General features: G+C 41.1%; 1 protein-coding gene across 3 annotated transcripts in view; it reads left to right on the top strand.

Annotated features, from left to right (window-relative positions):
* Window positions 1-20,810, top strand: part of SETX (senataxin) — a 45,984-nt gene extending 25,174 nt beyond the window's left edge. The window contains exons 12-25 of one of the 3 annotated variants that reach the window (XM_034793277.1): window positions 1,373-1,602; window positions 2,180-2,347; window positions 3,017-3,173; window positions 4,074-4,175; window positions 4,763-4,878; window positions 5,858-5,929; window positions 6,934-7,083; window positions 8,349-8,456; window positions 9,238-9,425; window positions 9,835-9,927; window positions 13,439-13,603; window positions 14,142-14,240; window positions 17,421-17,508; window positions 19,550-20,810. In XM_034793277.1, the coding sequence (XP_034649168.1) occupies window positions 1,373-1,602; window positions 2,180-2,347; window positions 3,017-3,173; window positions 4,074-4,175; window positions 4,763-4,878; window positions 5,858-5,929; window positions 6,934-7,083; window positions 8,349-8,456; window positions 9,238-9,425; window positions 9,835-9,927; window positions 13,439-13,603; window positions 14,142-14,240; window positions 17,421-17,508; window positions 19,550-20,353 (2,540 nt within the window). In that variant the 3' untranslated portion in view covers window positions 20,354-20,810. Of the gene's footprint in view, window positions 1-1,372; window positions 1,603-2,179; window positions 2,348-3,016; window positions 3,174-4,073; window positions 4,176-4,762; window positions 4,879-5,857; window positions 5,930-6,933; window positions 7,084-8,348; window positions 8,457-9,211; window positions 9,426-9,834; window positions 9,928-13,438; window positions 13,604-14,141; window positions 14,241-17,420; window positions 17,509-19,549 lie in introns of those variants that run through there. The other 2 variants (XM_034793278.1, XM_034793279.1) reach the window with 2 other exon arrangements.
* The last annotated feature ends 2,573 nt before the right edge of the window (window positions 20,811-23,383 follow it).

The following is a 23,383-nucleotide window of genomic DNA, read 5'->3' as shown; positions in this document are numbered from 1 at the left end:
AAAAGTGGGCCATATAATTAAGTGGTGATTTCCCTATCTCTTTTGAAACTCTGTTTATGGTTTTTATATTCCCCCTCCCTCAAGGTCATGTGTTGCTGCTACCCTGGTAAAAATAGGACTCCCTTTATAACACCCAACACTGTTCCTTAGCTGGCTGAAAAGTTCAGTTATGTGTGGGAAATAAGTGTATAACAAGTTGAATGCACTTCTTTTACAGCACTTACTCCTGGGAAGTAATAGACCAAGAGTCTAATCCTCATGTGCCTCCCATATAGCTGACCTAGACATTGTTTCTTGGACCTAGCTGTAACACTCTTCAGTGTGTCGTGTGGTAAACTAGAAGTGGAGATCTGCTGTAATGGGTGTAGAACATTTTTATATAAAGTTGGTGTAGCAGGGCACGCGTTCACCAGTGCAGTGCCTCCTGCTGGTCGTCCGGGAATTAGCTCATCCATCTCAGGATCACCCTCCTCTGGCCGGTTTCTCACCCTCTGTTACCTGCCCTGTTATCTCCACCACCTCTGGCCCGGTGTGCCTTCCAGACTCTAGTGTCCCTTACCTTGGGGTGCTGCCCCACGGCAGTGCTTCTACACTCTGGTTCTCTCCTCCTGGGGGAGCCCCAACCCCCTAAACCCACCTTGCCTCAGTGGCTACTGCCAGTCGTCATCTAACCCCTTCTCTCAGGGGCAAACTGCAGTCTGAAATGGCCGCTCATCACTGGCTAGGGGGTTGGACCTGCTGCCTTTTCTTGGACTGGCTGCCTCCCTACAGCTCTAGTACCTCCTCAGGCTTTTGCTGCAAGGCCTCAGCCTGGGAGGTCGCCAGGCCAGAGCTCCCCATCTCAGCCTGCCCTTTCCCAGTACTGCTCTGACCAAAGTACCCCTGCTTGCTCTCCTAGGCAGCCTGGTCCCCTCTGCTCCCCAGCTGGAGCGAGAGTCCCTCACTCTCCCAGCCTGCCCTTTTATCAGGGCCAGCTGTGCCCTAATTGGGTGCAACCACACCTGTGGCTGACTACCCAACCAGCATCCTCTGGCTGCTTTTAACCCCTTTCTGACTGGAGCAGGGTGACTGCCCCGCTACAGTTGGTTAAAGCCTTGGTATTCTGTCCAAGTAAAGACTGACAGTGAATAAGTGCTGTGTGTACTCTTTGGGCCCTGTCCTGTGAGATGCTGAGCATCCTAACAATTTCAGCTGGAAGATGTTCAACATCTCCCAGAATCCAGCTGCAATGCACTAAGACGTGTTGGAGTGAAGAGTTGCAGGAGTAGTTAAATTTGTATTTGGAAAGAAATGTACCCACCCAACTTGAAACGTTAATGTGAGAAGAATAAAATGTATGCTTGCTTTCCCCTGATGCTCTTTCTTTTAACAGGGCAAAATGAGCAGCATGTTGTCTGTCACCTTTCCGTCCAAACTCGAGGCAATTTGTCATACTACCTAAACCAGCCAGTGAAATGTGTAGTGGTCAGCTCTCTAGTGACTACACAACGAAGGTTCAAAGGTCTGCTACTGTTGAGCAGGAGTCCTCTGGCTAAACCCATCATAAATCCAAGTTACGCTGACTTCTGTCCCAGGGATTTGAATGTAACTTCCGAGAGCTCTGTAAGTCCTGAAACTAAGTAGTAAAGAGGTGAGGTAGTGAGGGATGACAAGTCAGCATTTTCATGTCTTATTTTACCAAGTTTGCTAAATTATTAGAAAAGCCATCCCAGTAGTTGTGTGCTCACTGAATGTAGTATTGGGCAGCTGAGCCGGGTTCAAAAGCATCTTTGAGTCTCAAACTGGATGCCAGCTTGGTGGAGTTGATGAACTGTGTGTCTGTATAAGGGGCTGAACGTATGTTCAGATGCCTCTTATTGGTTTTGATTTATGGCACTGTATTGATATCTGTTTTAATCAAGAAGCACTCCCCTGTCTGCTGTTTTGTGGAGAAATATCTGCTTAGGAGTTGAGGAGGTGGTGGTAGAAAGGTAAAACCAAAGGAAGGCATGGGAGACCTAAAATCTTCTTAGTAGCAGCCTTCAGGTCAGGGGTGTGCTGTGCAGAGAGAAAACTCAGTCTCAGAAGTGTGTACACTCTATAAGCTCTCCAAACTGAGGGCACGACAAGAAACAAACCAAAAGTACAGAAACTTTTATTGATGACTTCAGTTAATAGAACATTCTTTTTTTCCCTGTAGACTTCCTACATGAGAGACTACAATGCAGATCAGAAGAAGGCTATTGAAACTGCTTATGCTATGGTGAAGGAGCATCCAAGACTTCCCAGAATCTGCCTGATTCATGGGCCACCTGGGACAGGGAAATCAAAAACTATTGTTGGACTCCTGTACCGTATTCTGACAGAGGTAGGTGAATATGGTTACATACTCCATCAGGCATTCCACCTTTGTTCACACAAGAGAAGCAGTGAAATGAAGTAGTTGGCAACATGAACTAAATGTAATTATTCTTAAAGTATTTATTGTAGTAACTACTAGAGAATATAACTCATTCACTTTGTTTGGTACTGAATAAGAGGCTGTGAATTTCATTGTATACTAGCTGTGACTCCGGTATTGAAACACCGCATGCATTTTGGAAAATAAATGTATTAATTCCAGCAATGCTTGAAAAACAAAAAGCATAAAACTACTTTGCCTAGTTGTTGCGTAGTTAGCAAGGTAAGAAACCTGAGTCATCTATCACACTTAAATTAAAAATCTTAATCTTTTTTTGACCATTTCTAATACAGAAGACTGGAACTTGAAACATCACACCTGTTAAGTTTTCATGTTAACCCTCTGTACATTAGCCAAATGTATCTCCATAAAATAGAATTCATGCCAATACTTTCCAGTTTAAGCAGAAGTCCTTGCTACTCACTGTTAAGCTTGGGTGGTTCCCTGACAGAGGTCCCAGTAAAGCAGCCTTCCAGATTAAGCATATCCTGTTTGAGAGGAGTGTACTGTCTAACATTTGAAATTAAAAATCTGGACTAAACTGCTGGTTTTAATGTCTTGTTTATTAACCTGCAGAGGTCTGGGAATGAGAATCGAGCTCAAAACTTGAATGCCAAGATCAAGCGAAACCGTATTCTGGTTTGTGCACCATCCAATGCTGCTGTTGATGAACTCATGAAAAAGATAATCCTGGAATTCAAAGAAAAATGCCAAGACAGAAAAAATCCTTTGGGTATGAAAGTTTATTTCTATATATAAAATGGGTAACATTGAAGGAGAAAAAGGAACTGTTTAACGAGGATGCAGTCGCTTCATAGCATCACTTATTCATAAAGCATGTGTACAATTACAGTGCTATACAGATAAGAGTAAGATACGTTCTCCCCACAGAAGAACATAATCAGTATGACCTCACACTCCCTATTGATTGCTTTCATATGTTTCTCTAAAATGTGCATGGTATAACTTGTTTGTCAGTGACTATATTGCTTTAATAGCAAGCCCTTACAAATTTGCAGTTTGAAATCACGATCATTGACCCTTTTCCTCTTTTTGTGTTAAAGTATTAATACACTTCTTTCTCAATATGGCTCAAAGGCTTGGATGGAAGACTTCCATCTTTATACTGAAACTATTGGAATTTCCAGCTCTTATAAGTTAGAGTTGCCATTAAAGGCCAGGGTAAAATGCTTTTGCAATATATTCTGGAGTCGGTTCACTTTGTGGTTCTATTTTCTTTCTCTGTTTGTGCTTATGTGAAATTGACAATGTCTAAGCAAAGGGTGGGATTGCTCTCTACTTTGGTGGGTCAGTGTTAGGAGCAGTAAATTACTAGTGGGGAATAGTCCAGTATAAGGGCAAAATACTGCTGTCAGAACTGCATGCACTGTTTTTTAAACATGGCTTCACTGAAGCTCTCAAGGATTCTTCCATATAGCTGATGTTAACTCCATATTCATGTGCTTGCATTTCTGACTGTGATCTCATAGCAGATATGTAAATGTGCGTCAGAAAATGCCCTTTAAATGAGAAATATTGTAGATAATGAAGTCTAGCATATATCCGATAATGAAGTCTAGCATAACTAGCTCCTATCTTGAATCTATAATCTGAAACTGTGGTTTATATACAGGAAATTGTGGAGATATAAACTTAGTGCGACTAGGTCCAGAAAAGTCAATAAGCATTGATGTCCTGAAATTCAGCCTGGACAGCCAAGTTAGCCACAGAATGAGTAAGTAACATGCAAAAAAGACGACTTCAGTTTCCTTTATAAGAATATAGTCTTGAGGCTGGTTATGCTATGTGCTCAGTTCCACTGGACACAAAGGAGAAGTGTCGCAAAGGTGGGTATTTATAGAACAGCCTATATTATGCCACAGTGCTTTTATAAGGAATTTGTTTTCTCGAAGGGCCTCAAAAGGGGGACACTGTCAATATAAATTTGCCCTAAAACTTAAATTTTTTAAAAAAATACAAAGTAAACAGCTTTTATAAGGCCAATAGATTTTCCCCACAAATAAAAATCTACTGAGAACATTTGCATTTAAACAAACCTTTCTGTAGCATTTGAAATCTAGACACTGTGGCATTTAAAAACCTGACTAATAAATAGAAAGGACACTGACTTCATTGATTTTCGTTGTCCAAGGTGAGAAATGCAGGAAGTAAAAGGAGTATAAATAATGGCAAGTAAACTGATTGCCAGTCCATTCATTCTTAGTAATCTAAGGTGGTGCTAGTGACATAGTTTAAAAAAAAAAAAAATTGGTCTAACATTTAAATTTCTCCTTTAATTTCCTCCTCATTTTATTTTCATAGACCGGGGACAACCTGGCCGTGACCAGGATATTCACAGGAAAAAGGAAACCCTGGATTGCCAGCTGGACAGTCTCTCTCGGCAGCGTGCCATGGATAGATGTGATAAGAGGCAGCAGGTAGTTTAATTTTGCTTTGTAGTTTTTTTCATACATCTTCATTTCAGTGGAGGCTCAGTCCACAAGAGTTCTTCTTTCTAAACCTAATATACCTTTCTCAATTGTGATTGGAAGCAACATTTTCTTTCATCCCTCCAACCTCATGGCACTTATTGACCAATACTGTTAAAATAAGCCAGGAACTAATAGCCTTCCACCATGGAGGCATTTGTCTCTGTCATTAAGCTGTGTCAAAGTTCTAGATAAGGTAATATACAGACCTGGAACTCTCTAAGGCAGTTTGCAGAATCCTTCATTTACTTAATGGTCAGCTAGAGGGAATAGTCCTTTCTAGCTAACTGTAATTGGCACTTAAAAACTTTCATGAATTCATTTTCATGTGTGTTTTAAAGCTTAGATTTTTTTTACCTTTAACCGTGGAATTGGATACATACCGAGCAGTGTTGTTATGCTAAACAATCAGTTCCACCTTTTATTTAGCTGTGACGCTCATCTTTCCCAGACTTGAAGAAGAGCTGCGTGTAAGCTCGGAATCTTGTCTCTCTCACCAACAGAAAATGGTCCAATGAAAGATATTACCTCACCCACCTTGTCTCTTGACATATCAAGCAGTCAGACACACATTTTTGTGACTGTTACACTTTACTTCACTTATAAGTCTCCCATCAATTTTTGCTTTAAACACTTGGTATACCTGTGTGTTGCAGCTACTTGATAGTAAATTACAATGCTTAGCTTCATGGAGACAAGCCAGTGTAGTGTTTTTAGGAATCTAAATATCTTACGTTGTAGACAGCTCACAATTGTGTCTCTTTTCTAAGAAACTGTGGTTTGCGTATACAGGTGCACTTAGATATTAAAAGGCTGTAAGTTGAACATGTTTAGATGTTAGAAAACCTTGAGACCATAGGAAAACAAAGGAAATGTGCATTGTTAATTACTCTTGATACAAATATTTCAGTTCATATCTTTCTTTCAGAGTCAAAGGTTAGATGAGGAAATTGCCAGACTTTCAAGGGAGCGGCAACAACTCACTTCCCAACTGAAGAAGGTAGGAATCTTTCCTCGGGGCAACTCTTTAAAACAAACTTGGTTAATTTGTATAGATGCATCATCTTTTCATCTTTTACAAAAGAGATGGTTCTTGGTTTTGAGGTTGCTGGGAGGATTTAAAAGTAACTAAAGAAAACTTGAGAATGAAAATCCAGGTATATTTTGCTGGCAGGATTTTATAAAGAAACAGATGGGAAATGTGTTTAAAAATATATCATTAGTTTAGGGTGAATTTAAAATAATGATCAATCTACCCACTTGAGCATTGTTAGGAGCAACAGACTATTGGGGAGACATCTATTATATATGAACTTTTTCCCTCAGGACTCCTGCCGTTCACTACCCTGCTCCTAAACATCTGGTTGAAATACACTTAAATGTTTTTAAGCAAGTCAGCACACAGGAATTGGGGGAATTACTTGCCTTATGGAGAATGATGGGGTTATGTAAAGTAATTTGATATGCTCTTAGAGGTGGAAACACACTCTGATGCGGAGCTCTTTTACAAAAAGCAGAAAATAGGGCCAAACTACAGGCAACTATCCCAGGCATCATGAAAGCTTAATCTGTAACAGATATAGGCTGTCTGACTCCCTACTTTGTCCTAAGGAGTTAAGGAATGTGGTGATGGTGAACTGATTTTAATACAACAATTATAAAGTCTGGATTGTATACATACAGACCTAAAACTACACTTCCAATGAAGTTTACATCCTGTATAGCAATGTCTTGTAAACTACATAGAGATATTGTTGTGTTTGGGAGTCAGTGAGAGTAAAACCTTAGTCGGGCAGTTTTAAAATATTTGTTTCATGTTCATTTTCTTTTGGTATGAGCTAATATCCCTCTAAAGGAGCTGACTTCAGCGGAACCATATGTTTAGCTGTTTGAATTGCCCAAACTGGTAGATGCTGTTATCACAAGTCAAAACAGATAATTAAGAAAATTTTAACTCTGTCTAAATGAAGCACGATATTAAGAGTCTTGCCCTTGTACTCAAAGGTCGGAGGGCGCCCTCAGGAAGTGCAGGCTAGCATCATCTTGGAGTCCCACATCATCTGTTGCACATTGAGCACAAGCGGAGGCTTTCTGCTGGAGTCTGCTTTTCGCCGGCAAGGACTTGACCCTTTCAGCTGTGTCATTGTGGATGAGGTCAGCAAAGCTTATTAGTAACTATAATCAGTTTAGTATTGATGGCAACAGCTGCAGCATGATATTTGGAAGGATGGGGAAACATCCATTATACGCTAACATTTTTTTTGTTGCGGTCTTTCTTCAATACTGCTTTGTGGCTTCTGATGATAAGCTCTCCTCAGTGCCAGAGCCAGACCATAATCCCCAAACTACCTTCTCTTCTGCTTACATCAGAAGGATAAGGCTACACACACTGTTTCTCAGCCAGTGGCCTGACGCCTTTGTAAATAGGCCTTTTTTGTCCTAGTTATAAATAGCAACCATCTGAGTCCATGTTCTACCACTTAGCAAAGTCTGGGAGATCCCAGAGCTGAGAAAGGCGAGAACAGTGTCAAAGTTCATTATTTCTATCATATATCTGTTACTCAGGTGGGAGATTAATTTGAATTAATCTAAACCATTGGTTTTCAAACTATGGGGTGTGCCGCTGTGTGGGGGCACAAGGACCTGACTGGTTCTGAATTTTATCTTGTTTCTTGAAAATATTCCTCTCACTAGCTGAGTCTCCTGGTTCACCTGCTGCTGTGAGATTCTAAGAACAAGGAGGAGGGGAGGACTAAGAGTGTGGCCCCTCCCTTTGAAGGAGATTGGGGCGGGGGAGCATTCCATCTCGTTCACCTCTCCGGAGGCTGAAGTGCATGTGCCCCCTTGGGAGGTAGTTCCTGCCTGCACAGGCCCATGCACGTGTGCTTGGGATTGCACCAGAGCCAAAGGATCCTGTAGCCTGTGAGTGACTTTGGGAGTCCCAGGGGTGGGGACCTGGCTTCCTGCATATCCCAGGAAGGGGATGCTTGTGGGCCGGGGAGCAGCAGGTTGCCCTGGCCAGAATGGCCTCCCCAACTACAGACATCCGCAGAAATACTCTTTCTTAGAAAGAGAGGGATGCACATGGGACATGAATCTCTGAAGGTGAGCACAGCAAAAAAAAAGTGTTGGAAACTTTCCAGATTGATGGGTTATAAATGTATCTGTTTTAAAGAGCAAGGAAGATTTGCTTTGCATGTAATTTCATGTTGAGAGCAATTTATTTTGGTTTTCTTCACTCAGATTTCTTAAGCAAAGTAATTCTCTCCGCCCCCCCCCCCTTTTTTTTTTTAAACTTTGAAAAATAAATGTGTCTGTGTTGGGTTATTCTGGGTACATTACAGGAAATTTAACACTTATGTTTCCTCTTTTTGGCTTACAACTCCTCCTTCATTTATTCCTGCTTGTGTATATGAAAGGCGGGGCAGTCATGTGAGGTTGAAACTCTAATTCCACTGATTCATCGCTGTAGTAAACTTGTCCTTGTTGGAGATCCCAAGCAGCTCCCTCCTACTGTAATATCTATGGTAAGTAGATTGTATTTGTACCTTTGGTAATGGAGTTGTATAATGGAAATAGTGAAAGGGCAACCACATCTAGTAGCACAGACTGCATAAAAGTATGTAATCAAGGCTAGATGGGACAATTTGAACATATAGAATATAAGGGGGAAAAGGATGGTCCAGTGGTCAGAGCACTAGCCTGGGACTCAGGTGATCAGATTCAATGCCCTGCTGTGCCACAGACTTCCTGTGTGATGTTAGTCAAGTAAGTCACTTAGGGTACGTCTTCAGTGAGCCTCCCGGCGCAGGCCAGACACCCTAGCAGGGCTCATGCTAGCTTGCTAAAAAGAGCAGTGTGGACATTGTGGCTCGGACTGGAACTTGGACTCTATATTCCTATCTGTATGAGCCAAGAAAGGAGAAACATTAAATGTAATTCATACTGCACATGGCTTTCTTTACACCTGAAACTGCATGTTGGAAACTTTTCTTATTGGATAAATTAATAAGAAATATGACCTCATTTTTTTTTTCAAAAGATCCACTTACTATAAAGCTTCTGACTCTGATTAATGCCAGTAAAATTCTGCTGAAATGAAGCTGCAGACTTACTGACAAATATAAACTGTGAAAACTAAAATATAAATATCTGTAATGCTCTCAAAGGCAATGTCTTGGTGGTGAGTTAAAGGTGTGAAAACAAATGTACAAAGCTGCAAATTTAAGCCCATATTGGATTTCTTATGATGAAGTTTAAGATGCACCTAACTCCCCAAAAGTCAATCCTGTGTCTTGCCTCTGGCAGAAAGCTCAAGAGTATGGCTATGATCAGTCTATGATGGCTCGCCTGCACAAACACCTGGAGGAACAGATGCAACAGTGTGTTATAGGGAAGCTGCCAGTTGTGCAGCTGACTATACAATATAGGATGCATCCTGACATCTGTCTCTTCCCATCCAATTACATTTATGGCAGGACTTTAAAGACTGACAGGTGGGTCACATTCTGTTCATTTTGTTAGTAAGGGGTATTCCAGCAAAAACTAAACAGCACTTAGTTATTTTCCCCACAAATCAGTCAGTGTACTCCTTTGCCACTAGGATTTCTTTCCGAAAGAGGGAAACAGATGTTTGCATAACTGGCGTGGAAACTCCCATACCCTTCTTCCAGCTGTTGTCTTGGGATCATGAATTAACTAGATCATAATCTCAAAGACTGGGCTAATTTTCTATCGCCAAGAGCTCAGTTTCTTGCCTTGGTATACATTGATGGCATAAGGAATTATGGAATCTAGAAGAGAAGCTGAAAGTCTTTCATTTTTTTTAACCTGTAGTAAATAAGTGATGTATCCGTTCTCAGAACTCTTGATGGTTGCAATGGTGATAATTACAATTATTTACAGAGCAACAGAAGAGAACAGATGTTCTTCAGATTGGCTATTCCAGCCATACCTGGTCTTTGATGTAGCAGATGGCCACGAAAAACGGGATAATGAGTAAGTTCTTCATTCTCTTCTCCACCAAAATCTAAATCTGCTGGTATAATTAACTGCAGAATGATTTTTCATACATGGAATGTAGCCAAAGCTCCATTCTGAACTAAAGACCCAATGTTGACATTCAGCAGAGGGAGAATGTTGTTGCTCAGGGCATGAGTTTGGCATTTCTCTGATGTAAATATATTATCTTGCCTTTATAAAGGGCTTGGGTGTAAGTGATTGTATATCTGAGTAGAGTCAGGGCTATCCTTCCTGATGTAGTTATCTTGTAATGAACCAGAGACCCCGTGAACAGCCTGTTTACTACCTGGAATGAGTGTCATTAACTTAGTCAGGTGTTTTTTTCCTTCTAACTCTTTTCATATCCAGTTTGGGACCCACTTTCCTTTCTGTGGGTGCAGGGTAGTGTTTCACAAGTCTTTAAATGTAGTGGTGTTGTTGTTCAAGGTCACCTGCCCTTTCTCATTCCCTCTGCTAGTTTCCAGACCTTTCCATGGCTGTCAAGGTCAATCCACGGTTACCTTTGAATGGCTCCAGTTGCTCCCACTTAGTTTATGGGGGAGTTCCAAATGGTTCTCTGATTAATTCTCCTAGCTGCGCTCAACCCAGACCTTTAGACTTCTCCACATAAAGTTTGCTGGCATTTAGCTCTTCCACCGTGGTTTGTGCTGAATCTGAGTATGGTTCAAAGCGCTATTGTCACAAATACTTAGTTCCAGACAGGGAGTGGTAGTGTCAAACTGTCAGATGGCTCTGCTACATTGGTTGAGGAAACAAGGTTAAAAGAGAAATCCCAACCCACTTGCAGTTTAAAGTCCTGCTGTCTTCTAAATAAAAAAGCACAAAATGCATGTAACACTGACTGTTTGTACTTAACTCTATGTCTTGCTCCTCATGCTTTCTTCATTCCAGTATTCAGACTGGTATGTCAACTGTTTTGTATCATTCTCGGAGAATAAACTCAGAACTGGTAGATAAGGTCCCATGTGAAGAAAAATCTAAGGGAAAAAGAGTTCAGGAGAGCTGGCAGTTTCTCAGGGAGACAATATTGAAGACATGACGACTATCTATCTCAATGTGAAAGGAAGTTAGGATGAATGGTATGGCTCCATCAGAAGCTCTTTAATAACCTGAACATCAAAAAGGAATCTTACAAAAAGTGGAAATGTTGACTAATTGCAAAGGAGGAAGTACAAAAGAATAGCACAAACATATAGGAACAAAATCAGAAAGGCTAAGGCACAAAATAAATTACATCTAGCAAGGGACATAAAAGGCAATAAGAAGTTCTTTAAATACATTAGGAGATGTAGATGAAGAAAAGTATACGTCCTCTACTTATCGGGGAAGGAGAGCTAATGATGATGACATTAGGAAAGCTGAGATGTTTAATGCCTATTTTGCATCAATCATCACTACAAAGGTAAATGGCAACCCGATACTCAACACAAGTAATATTAACATCAAGGAGGGAAGGAATGCTACCCAAAATAGGGAAAGAAAAGGTTAAAGAATATTTAGATAAGTAGGATATATTCACGTCATCAGGGCGTGATGAACTTCATCCTAGGACGCTTAAGGACCTAGCTGAAACAGTCTTGGAATTGTTAGCAGTTATCTTTAATAACTCCTGGAGGAGAGGTGAGGTCCCAGAAGACTAGAGAAAGGCAAACATAGTAGTTATCTTTGAAAAGAGTAACAAAGAGTGTCTGGGGAATTATAGACCAGCCAGCCTAACTTTGATACCTGTCAAGATACTGGAACAAATTATTAAATAATCAATTTGTAAGCACCTAGAGATAATAGGGTTATAAGAAATGACCAACATGGATTTGTCAAAAGCAAATATTGCCAAACCAACCTAATTTCCTCCTTTGACAGGTTTCAGAAACTGTTCTTTGACAGGGTTACTCGCCTAGTGGACGGGGAGAAGCAGTAGATGTGATATATCTTGATTTTAGTAAGGCATTTGATACAGTCCCACATGAAATTCTCATAAGCAAACCAGCGAAATGTGGTCTACATGGAATTACTATAAGATGGGTGCACAACTGGTTGAAAGATTTATCAGTGGTTTGCTGTCAAACTGGGAGGACAAACCTAGTGGGGCCTTGCAGGGGTCAGTCATGGGTCTGGTGCTATTCAGTATATTCTTAGTGACTTGGATAATGGAGTGAAAGTATGCTTATAAAATCTGCAGCTTGACACCAAGCTGTGAGGGGTGCAAGGAATTTGGAGGGCAGGATTATAATACAAAATGACCGTGACAAATTGAAGAATTGGTCTGAATTGAACAAGATGAAATTCAGTAAAGACAAGTGCAAAGTACTTGACTTTGGAAGGAAAAATCAAACGCACAACTACAAAATGGGGAGTAATCGGCTAGGTGGTGGTAGTACTGCTGGGAAGCATCTGGGAGCATTAATGAATCAAAAATTGAATGAGAGTCAACAGTGTGATGCATCTGCAAAAAAGGGCTAATATCATTCTGGGGTGTATTAACAGGAGTGTTGTATGTAAGGCATAGCTGGTAACTATCCCATTCTGCGTGACCCCGGTGAGGCCTCAGCTGGAGTACTGTGTCCAATTCTGGTCTTTCTCCAATTTGTCCAAATCTTTCCTAAAATGGAGAGTCCAGAGGAGAGCAACTAAAATTATATAAGGTTTAGAAAAACTGACCTATGAGGAAAGGTTACAAAAACTGGATGTGTTTAGCCTTGAGAAAAGGTGACTGAGAGGGGATCTGGTAAGTCTTCAGATATGTTAAGGGCTGTTATAAAGAGGACAGTGATCAATTGTTGTCCATGTCTAGTGATGGTAGGACAAGAAGTAGTGGGCTTAATCTGCAGCAAGGGAAAGTAGGTTAGATATTAGGGAAAACTTTCTAACTACAAGGGTATTTACAGTGGAATAGGCTTGCAAAGGAGGCTGTGGAATCCCCGAGGTTTTTAAAAACAGGTTGGACAAGCTCCTGTCAGGTTGGTCTAGGTATACTTGGTCCTGCCACAGTGCAGGGGGCTGGCCTTGTTCATTTCTTGAGACCCCTTCCAGCCCTACATTGCTGCGATGCATGGGCGCAAATATAAATAAATGTTCATTTTTTGACAGTGTGGAATTTAATCCCTTGCAGCCTGGTTTGGTGTCCCACTTAGCTGCCAGCTCACACTGCTTACTCTAGAACTGTTTCTCCAGGCCCCTATGACCTCACTGACTTGCTTCTCCCTGCTGAATACTAAGGTTCTGCTTGTCACAAGACACACTTGCCCCCTCCCTCTATAACTTCCCCAGACATTAGAGTTCACATGGGACTGACAACAGAGCCTTTCACAGGAGATCTTCCCCACTGGTGTATGTCAGCCCTACCTTGGTGACTGCAGCATCTTTCATCCAGAGGTCTCAAAAGGATAAAGCATGAAGAGGCACAGTAAAATGAGCTGTGCTAAAGCAGTGAGTTTAACAATATATAAATGGTTTTGACATTGTTTTTCTTCCTCTTTATCTTGTTCAGCTCTTTTGCTAATCCCCAGGAAGTGAAGCTGGTGATGGAAATAATGAAATTGATTAAAGAAAAAAAGAATGATTTTGGTTTTCGTCACATAGGAATAATTACCCCTTACAGTGCACAGAAAAAGATGATTCAGCAAGAGCTGGACAGAGAGTTTGGAAGGGGCAGGTAAAAATACCCTACATGTTCTCACTGGGACTAAATCCTTTTGCTTTTCCTCTGTCAAATATTGCAGTAGAGTAGAAACTGTAATAGTTAAATTTTTTTGTGCTGAGAAAAAGTACTGACAATTGGCTGCAACTGGTTTAAGCTATTGCAAGCATAGAGCAGCATTCAAAGCTTTTTCTCTTAATAGTGCTAGTGAGGGCCTTGTGTACCATTCTCTAGTTTGTATCTCTTTATGTGATCTGATTTCTACAACCATTCAGAATAAAGTTGATTAAAGAGCACACTTCAAATGATTCCTGAACTACAGTGAACCTGAACAATATTCTGGCATAATCTTGGCGTCTGAAACAGAAAGTGAATGTTTTCAGAAAGGAGGGTCATGCACTGTATCTTTTTTTGTTGTAAATAGTTTAATTTACAGCATGCATTATTTTAAGACGTTAACCTTTGATAAAAGTGGTTAGGTTATTGGGATAAGCATTTGGTTAAAATCCAAAGATGAAAATTTTAAACAGCTCAAAATTCCCCTCTCTCCTAGGGCGGGGGAAGTAGACACAGTTGACGGGTTCCAGGGTCGACAGAAAGACTGCATTATAGTGACGTGTGTAAGAGCGAACAGCACACAAGGGTCAATTGGGTATGTCTTGCCTTTTTAAAAAAAAAGGGGGGGGGGGAGGGCGGAATTGGTGGCTTGAAGTCTGCACACATCTAGAGAGACTTTACTGACTTGTGCTCTCTGCAGAACGTCAGTAAGAGAACATCGGGGAGATAATATCTGTCTGGTGTTTTTCATCTCTGCCAGCCAAATTAAGCATCCTAATGGTCAGTTCACCCTCACCTCACCCCACCCCACTGATCTCCTAAAAGTGGTCTGGACAGGAGGTGCTATAGAAATACCTAACTCTTATGTAATTCTTTTCTTCAGTAGATTTCCAAGCACTTCACAGTCTTTAATGTATTTCTTCTCCCAGCACCCCTGTGAGGTAGGGCAGTATTATCCTCTTTTAGAGCCGGAAACTGAAGCACAGTGAGGCTAAGTGATTTGTCCAGGGTCTCACACAGAGTCTGTAATGGAGCAGGGAAGTAAACCTGAGTCTCCCAGTGCAAAGTATAATAATCTGCACTGAGCACAGATGAACTTGCATGCATCCTTTGGTTTTCCATTTTAATTGTCCGTTTAGTTTGGACAGAGATGATACCTGGGTAACCGATGGCTGTGTATCTTTCTTCATGCTGTTAGCGCTGCTGTGCAATCTCACAAATTATACTCTCATGACTGTATATTGCAACTTTTTGATGTGCTGATCTTTCTTTCTTTTAAAAAAAAAATTATTCATGATTATGAATGAAAGTGACCTATTTATATAGCACTTCCAGGGCCAAAGTATTGCTAAATAGGGCAGTGGTTTATAAATATGATTCAGAAATAAGGTAGATGGTTCCTTCATAGGTGAAATGGGCTTGTTTGCATGACTGATAAGGACATAAAAAGACTCAGTTCTAGGTCACTAGTTCAAATAATTCCAGATCAGTAATGACATAATGTCATTCCCAGCTGACAGCTGTTTGATCCAGTGAAAGGAGCCTCCGTTCCAATCTTAATGCATGTGTGTTTGCATCACAGAAATTGCCATCACAGTTGGCACTATTTTACTGGTAGTTGCAGCAGTAAAGACAATAAACTGTTAAAAGGACATTGGTACTGAACCATCTTGAGAGGCAGTGTGGTGTAGTTCAGTGATTCTCAGGGTGATCCGTGAGGAGCTGACTGCTCACATGAAGCTAATTCTTTGTTTCCACCTGCTAAATTGCATTAAGATGGATAAAAACATGTAAAATGCTCCCCTGATAATTTTCCCCATAGGCAGTTGCTAGTGGATGATCACATGGATGTTATGTGATCTTGGAGATGGTCTGCACAAGCATGACTGGGAGGGCAGATGGTTCATTCTCCATTGAAATGTGGGTCTAAACAATGAATAAATTTGAGAATCCCTAATCTAGCTGATTGTTTGGGAATGGGAGCCAGGTGTAATTCTGGTGCTGTTATTGGCTGGCAAGTCACTTACCCTCTTTGCTTCAGTTTGCCCCTTTACAAAGGTTACTCGCTCACCCAGCTGTTGAGGCTTTATTTGTACATTGCTTTGGCAATAAGATGCTCTTTAAGTTCTAAGGGCTTGTCTACATGAACAGTTAGACCACTCTACCCCGCGCAGGCCTGCTACAGCCTAATTGTCCCTAGGGATGCTGCTGACAGACATTAACAGTTCATTAGACCGCTTTGATCTAGCCCTCTTTGAAATGGGACTAGCTGAAAGTGCTCTAACAAACTGTTAACATGCATCAGCAAGGGTGTATGTGGACAGACCATTGCAGGCTGGTGTGGTGTAGATTCACACCCCAGCTTGCTGCAGTCTAATTGTTCATGTAGACAAGCCCTAAGTATTAATCACTGTGGTGTCTTCAAACCACATTGGCAAGGTGTTACGGGAAATTTGCACCACTGCTGCCTGTGCTGTAGATTTATTTTGTATTGCGCAGAGGGGCTTTGATATCTAGGGTAACCAGTCCAGTGGTGAATTCACTGAAAAGGTGACCTGCAAAGGGAGAAACACGCTGTCCAAGAAGTGACACTGAAAGGATATTTTAATTGGGAGAGAAGGGACCCATTTAGATTTTTTACCTTAAAACTATCAGGAATATCAAGTTGTGCCTTCCCATTTTTTTTGCTGGAGAACTGCATGGTGTCTACGTTAAGGAATTTTTACCTCAGAAATTCCACTGGTGGGAGCCCTAACATAGGTTGTTCTCTGGGTTGCAATGTTTTTACTATCATGTGTGTGAAACTGCTGAAAAATAGGACTCATTAACATGTTGGTAACACCAGGTATTGCTGTGGTACCTGTTCAGCTAAATTGGTGTCGGCTGTGATGAGACTTCCTTTTGCAAAATTCTTTGTGTAGAGTAGGCTCTGGAGTTGGGAGCTTTTTCAGTCCTCATTGGAGGAGGAGGAGTGGGTGTGTGCTAGTCTTTAACAGAGAGCTTTTCTCCGCAAGGTTCATCAGGAGTTTGAATTAAGTAGGTGCTAACAAAAATTGAACTTTAAGCAATGAATAAAACCTATAATTCTGTTATCTGTATAGCCCTGGGGCAAAAACAGGGTAGACAAGATGTAATATTTCCAATGTGAAAACTTCTTTGTCAAGGAACAAAAATGTCAGGTCTCAAGAACCATGACACAGCAAGAACAGCACAAACTGTGTGTTTCTCCTTTGCGGGTCACCTTAAAAATAAATAAAATATTCAAGCACAGTGTTGAAATATTAAATAGAACGTTTTCACATTAATCATACCAAATATTATTAATCTATTTTAGTTCAAGTCAAAAGGAAGCTCAAAGTCTTGACAGGAGAAATAAGTTTGATCTCTTCCATCTGAGTCTGTGCAGGGAAGGGAAGTGGCAGAGGGAGTAGGAAAACTTTGGAGACTGTTTTAAGGTGAAAGGAGAAGTAGTGGCTACGAGTGGGACTGGAGATATCATTGAGAAGGGAAGGAGCAGCAGTAGAAGCTGAGGGAAGTGAGATTGTCTACAGGGGATTGAAGATGGAAAAGGGAGTCTGGGTAACAACCAAAGTGCCTTGTTCAGGGGAGGGCTGGCTGCTGTAGTGGGAACGAGGGATGGAGGAAAACCCACCTTCTTTGCAGTTAGCATTTGTTTTTATTTCAGCAATTGTCACTTCTTAAAAATAAGAACTAAAGTTCAGCTAAGAGTGTTGGAAGAAATAGTACAGCGACTTAATTTTGTTTCATTATTTAGGTTTCTGGCAAGTCTTCAGCGTCTGAATGTTACAATTACTCGAGCAAGGTACAGCCTCTTCATCCTTGGAAGACTGACAACGTTAATGGTAGGTATAATGTATTCCGGTGAATCTCTGCCTGTTCTCCCTGTTAGTTCAGATCAGGAATGAGAAGTGAAAGCCATTCCCAACCCATCCTTTTGTGAAAGAGTCGTCTATGTTGGAATCAGGTTGTTCAGTTAAAGCAATCCAATGGTGTGAAAGCTGTTCTTGGGCAGAGTCAGTTGTCCTTGTCTAATACACTGCCACAGAAGGCTTTCTGAAGGGAGAGCTGTATCCATTGTTTCAAGCCAGGCAGGTGAGATGTTTTTCTGTAAAAAGGCTTGCAATAAAATGTAACAGTAAAAAATACTGAAAATATGAGGGTAAATCTTCTCCCCAGTGGCAGCCTGAACGAGAGCTGGCACTGGGAAGCTCCAAACCCTGAGGGTCAGAATCCTCTCCTTTCTTCCCCCCCAAAAGCCGAACAATAACCAAACGAAGCTGCCTTCCCCAATCCTAGTGACTGCTTCAGGTAGGGAGAAGACCAGAGGACCCACCAGCCCCAAATGCTCCCCCGATCTGCTCCCCATTCCCTTTATAGCAGAACTGCACAATATCTCCTGACAGTGCCCTCCATGCCTGAGGAAGAGTTGGTTTTTCACTCTGTAACATATGCTGAGAATGCAAATTAAGCATAAAAAGAGGCTAGTTCAGTTCCAGACACTGGCTTATTGATGTTGTCCTGTTCACCCCTTTGCTTCCAGAATTTTACATCCTAGGCATGGTGGCGTAAAGTGAGGAGGAAAAGGGGAAGATTTTAGCTTATTTCATTGGGATCAAGTGTACTGCACTTGACCAGTTTTGAGGTTACTAGTCATTGTAATAAGAATCAGGACTGCTGAGACAGTTTAACTACTGTAGCTGGCATTTCTCATTCAGCAGAAACTCAGTAAATGTCCCTGTTCTCATGATATTGTTCTTGTATATAGTGCCTTGTTTCTTATAGGATCAATCTAACAAACCATTAGATTTTACTCATTTAGGAAGCTAAAATGTCTTTTTGAATTTGAAATTTTTAAAGGAACAGTTTCAGCTTTAAAAAAAATCACACTTTTGTCTGAATTTTTACTTACACATTTCAAGTAATGCCTAAGATAACCACCTGAAAAAAATTAGAATTTTTTTTCTATTACTTCAGTTTGTTTACCTTTTGCACAAAATGCTATCAAATGCACAGTCAGTTTCCCTGGGACAGTCAGTTTTCCCTGCATGTGGGTCTTTTACACAGAAACAGCGGAGAAAAATATTTTTACAAAACAAGAAAATGTGGCTGGGTAACGACAGAAATTGGCAGGGTGGAATCTGGAGCAGGTGTAGTAATTGAAACTGCTTAAATTCACCTTTTAAAAAATGCCTAGATTTGAAGTTGATGTCCCTTAAACCAGTGGTGTGCAAATTTTTCAAATCGTGCCGCCCCCCTTCCTCCTTTACCATTCAGAGAATTTGTCTTGCCCCTCCATTACTTGTAATCTAAAACTTTTTTTGTGCAGAAGTAAGGGTGGCAATGTGAAAAATGATATTTGTTAATATCACTTTCCACAGAAGACTTAGCACCTCGTTGCCAGCAGCAGCAGAAGTAAGGCTGGCAGTTGGGCGCTAGTAAGTCTGCTATGAAAAGTGATATTGAGAGTTTCTTTGAACCCCCACCTCTTCCCCAGTTTGCACACCACTGTCTTAATTTTTCAAAAAATATATTCTATTACTGTATCTCATGCAGCACTAGGGGGCAATCACACCATATTCTTGTGTTGTATTTGGACAAGGTCAGAGGACCGCTGTCCTGACAATCATAGTTACAGGAGCTGTAATTTTAAATGAGTTTGTACAATGATGGCTAAAAGTATCCTCTCTGTTATAGCAGTGGGATGCTTTATTGCTTTTTAATGAAACTTTTACTAAAAATCCTTTCATCCCAGAGCAATTGTACATACAGTTCCTGCGACGGCTATAGGAAGTGAGGTTGCGTGGATTTAAAATGGGACCACATGCATCCCGAGATCCCTGTGTGTGCAGGTTTCTTTTTGCTAACTATTTTTCTTCTTTCAAGGAAAATAAAGACTGGAATAAGCTGATTCAGGATGCTCAGAGAAGAGGCGCTATCATCAAGACTTGTGACAAAAACTATAAAAAGGATACTGTTAAAATTCTGAAGCTCAAACCAGCATTACAGCGGCCACTCTCCTATCCTCCTACCGCTGCACTGTCAGAGAAAGCTACTCAAGTGCAGGCGTGTTTGGGCAGCGATGGGAAGAATAAGGTCACCAACAGAAAAAGCAGCAATGACTCTAGAAGACTCTCTGCCAGTGCTGGCCTGTCAGCACAAGGCAGTGGAGTAGTCCGACAGCCCCCAGAGTCTCAAGTTTTGGGTTCTAAAGGAGTCACTCTTCCCACAGCGGTGCAGCCTGCTGTTCGAGAGAGACCTCGGGATCCAAGACTGGCTAGGAGGACAGAAGCGACAGGGAAGGAGCAGGCCTCCAAGAACAGCAGTCCATCAGCCCTGAGCAATCCAGATGTGACATTGTCACGGGGACCTGATGCATCTTCAGCCCACTGGGGTCAGATCAGCACTGTGCAGCCTCCTGTCTCCAAGGCAGAAGATTTGAACAAGACCAACCAAACTGTAAGACAGCCAGACATGCCTTTCACTGCTTCCCATACAGCCAGGCAGGACCATGACTGGAGAGTTTCTGTCTCATCAAAAGAGGCAAGAACTGTCAGTAAAGAAGACCAGAAAGGTAATGAGTGGACCAAAGACAAGGACTATCGGACCCCTGCAAGCAGAAGAGCATCGGAACAACCCCCGGAGAACAAAGACTTGAGTGAGGCCAAGAGGAGGAAGGTCTCCTATTAGCTGAAATCTTTCTAGGATCAGCTGCAGCTGGCAGCCTTGCCCCCACTATATAAGCCCCTCCAAAACCTATCCCCCAGCCCTTAAAAATATGGACTATATTAAAAACAAAGTGTCTAGTTCACCTGGAACTCCTTCATATTGCTACTTTTCTAATAACAGATCCATTTTTTTCCATCCCATCACTGGCTGTTGGGTGAATTCATACCTGAGAAATTATATCCTTGGAGCTTTTGAACTGAAAAGTTGGGTAATTGCTCCATATGTAATGGCAGTAAGTTTGAACTATGATCCTAGGAAGTGAAGTGGTGTAAATGTTGAACAGATGTATATTTGTACAGCATACAAAATTATTTTAAGATTTAATTCAGCAAGCATATTGCTGCTTGTTTCCATACCCAAAAGCTAATTTCAGAGTGGAGCACGTTTTTTTATTAAAAAAAAAAAAAAAAAAAAAAAACTGAAAGAAAACTTCACCAGAGATCTTTGGTAAGTCTAGTTTCTTTAATCGCAAATGGGACATTTTGAAAAGGCTGAGAGGATGGTAACAGATCAGATCGTTTTTGATTCTTTCTGAAATTCCACTGGTGCCTCATGGAAGACAGTCGGGGGGGGGAAGGGGTGGAGGGAGGCCTGGAATGTTCAACAGAGAATTCTACATATGGGGTGTGTGTGTGTGTATATATATATATTTTTTTATTTCTCTTCCCCCCTTTTTCATAGGAACAAAATATCCTCGGTTCATGCAGATGTGCCTTGAGTCTTACTTTTGCTCCTTATTCTTCACTGCTGTCCTTAGCCATGTGATTGGGACGTCAGTTTATTACAGTTTCAGAGTCTATAACTGGCTCAAGGCTCTGAGCTCCCACTGAAGTCAGGAGTAGTTGAGGACAGTCAGATTGCGTGAGCCTGGTTAGGTCTATTGGCTCCAAGTGAGGAATAAGCAGCAGAAGTTTTTGAAATCTTTAATCAAAGATCCAGTCAATGCTTGATGATGATACTTGGCTTGCTTGGTAACCGAGCACTTTGAGATCTGCAGAGATGAAAAGGGCTAGCTCTTACATAGCTAAGTATGATTATTACTATTACTGGATTCTGTTTACTCTGTAGATGTAGAATATCTAACTGGTAAATGAATAAAACTGCAATAACTTTTTTTTTAAAGCCCTACTCATGTGCATGTTTTCATAACAAAATTGCAAGTGGAGTTGTTTCTAAATAGAATGTGTTCAGATTAAGGCATCAGTTGCTCTTTCAGGAATATGGTGAATGTCTAACACCTGTTAGGCATGCTATCTGTTTTGCATAGAGACAATACTGAGCTCATACTTTGTGTATGTTTATTTAGCACTTTGACGATCTGTCACTGGGTAGAGCCAGAAGTAGTGTGGGCAAGCAAGGTGCAGATTTTTTCTGTGACCTTTGGTGATAATGCAGCTCATTTTCAACTTGCAAATACCCCTACTATGGCTGTTCTAAGTTTGATCTGAGAAGAGATTACCATGGTACACCGGATCACTTTGTGTTGTTGACAAATGACCTCTCAGGACTAGAACGAAGCCTCAAACGTGCTTTTATATGTGAGTTCTTGTGAGATAGAACCCAGCTTTCTTAAGATGCAAAATTAAGACCTAGCTCCATTAAATTAATGGGAGCAGGTTCTCAGCACATCTACTGAATGACTTATGCCCACCACTACACACGAGTATTTTGATTCCATTACCGTGCTGGTCTTTCCAGTTTCACCACAACATAAGAAAATGAACTCCACAAGACTGCCATGGGCTAAACAATTGTGCCAGCAGTATTGTTTAGGTCTCCCTTCCGATACTTTCATTGCAGTGATTAATGTTGCCTTCTTCCTTTCATACTGACAAACAGCTGTGTGGTGGTGGTGTCACAGCAAAATATAGAGATGACATAACTACTGTAAGAATAATAGGACAGTAGCCTACATGGTAAACTGTAAATTGTACTGCTATGAATTCACCTATCCAAGCTTGAAATAGATGTGCTTTACTAGTGACAGCTGAGTGATAGGTATTTTGAAGGCTATATCTCCTGTATCTGCATGGCACAGCTCATGACCTGCTATTACAGTGATGGTAAAGAACATAAATGGGCTAAATTCTGCCCTTAGATAAGCACATGAAATGAAGCCAGTAACAGATGTTGGCACACAATTTGAGAGCAGAATTTAACCCCAAAGCTTTGTTTAATGTGTGTACTACATTAATTGCCAGTGTACGCACCTTAAACTGTCATGCAAGTTGTTCAGAGTAGTGTGTGATCTAACATGCGTTTTCAGGGAGTAGAGCTGTTGGAATGAGCCACTTGTTGTCATACATTAGTGATCTCTGCATAACTCTTAGCTGAGATTCATTCCCTGTGTGTATCTATATCTAGGCTAAATCGGAACACTTTGAAATACTGTCTCCCTTATAACCTTATTGTATCGGTGCAGAATGGGTTAAAAAGGCAGGGTTACTCAGCAAACCTCTGTAGTTCCTATAGCTACGGAAATCATGCAGTGTATATTCATGTAAAAAAACTGAAGACACAGTCAGTCTGAATCAGGGAATGCTGTTCTGACAATTAACTGGAAACCTGTTTGTCATGCAAATCTTAGAATTCTTCCAGTCTCCTGTTTGTCAAATCCAGAACATAAGTTCTATCCTGAAAACGACACTTGTCAGGTGCTGGAAGGAATTTTATTCTGATGTCTTACATTGCCTTTGTGGCATTACATCACCCATGCTTTGTATATTTTATATCTCCTGTCTCTATATAGGGAGAAGTGATGAGCTGTGCCGTTTTCGCTATATAGGGATAAGTGGCTTGTGCGTGCCTATCTGTACCCAATAAATCCTGTATTACATGCACTATTGCTTAGTGGAGTTGTATAACTTCTCAATAAACTCTGTTTGATTGAGAGACTACAGTACCATTCCAGTTTACTCCCTCAGCTGATACAAGGTTTTATTGCCTTTACTTGCTTTGTACCTGTCGCTGTTTTGTCCATCATTTCTCTGC

Source organism: Trachemys scripta, chromosome 17 (assembly GCF_013100865.1).
Source record: "Trachemys scripta elegans isolate TJP31775 chromosome 17, CAS_Tse_1.0, whole genome shotgun sequence".
Lineage (NCBI taxonomy): Eukaryota > Metazoa > Chordata > Testudines > Emydidae > Trachemys > Trachemys scripta.
Note: the sequence above shows the minus strand (reverse complement) of the source record. Positions and strands in the feature narration are given on the sequence as shown.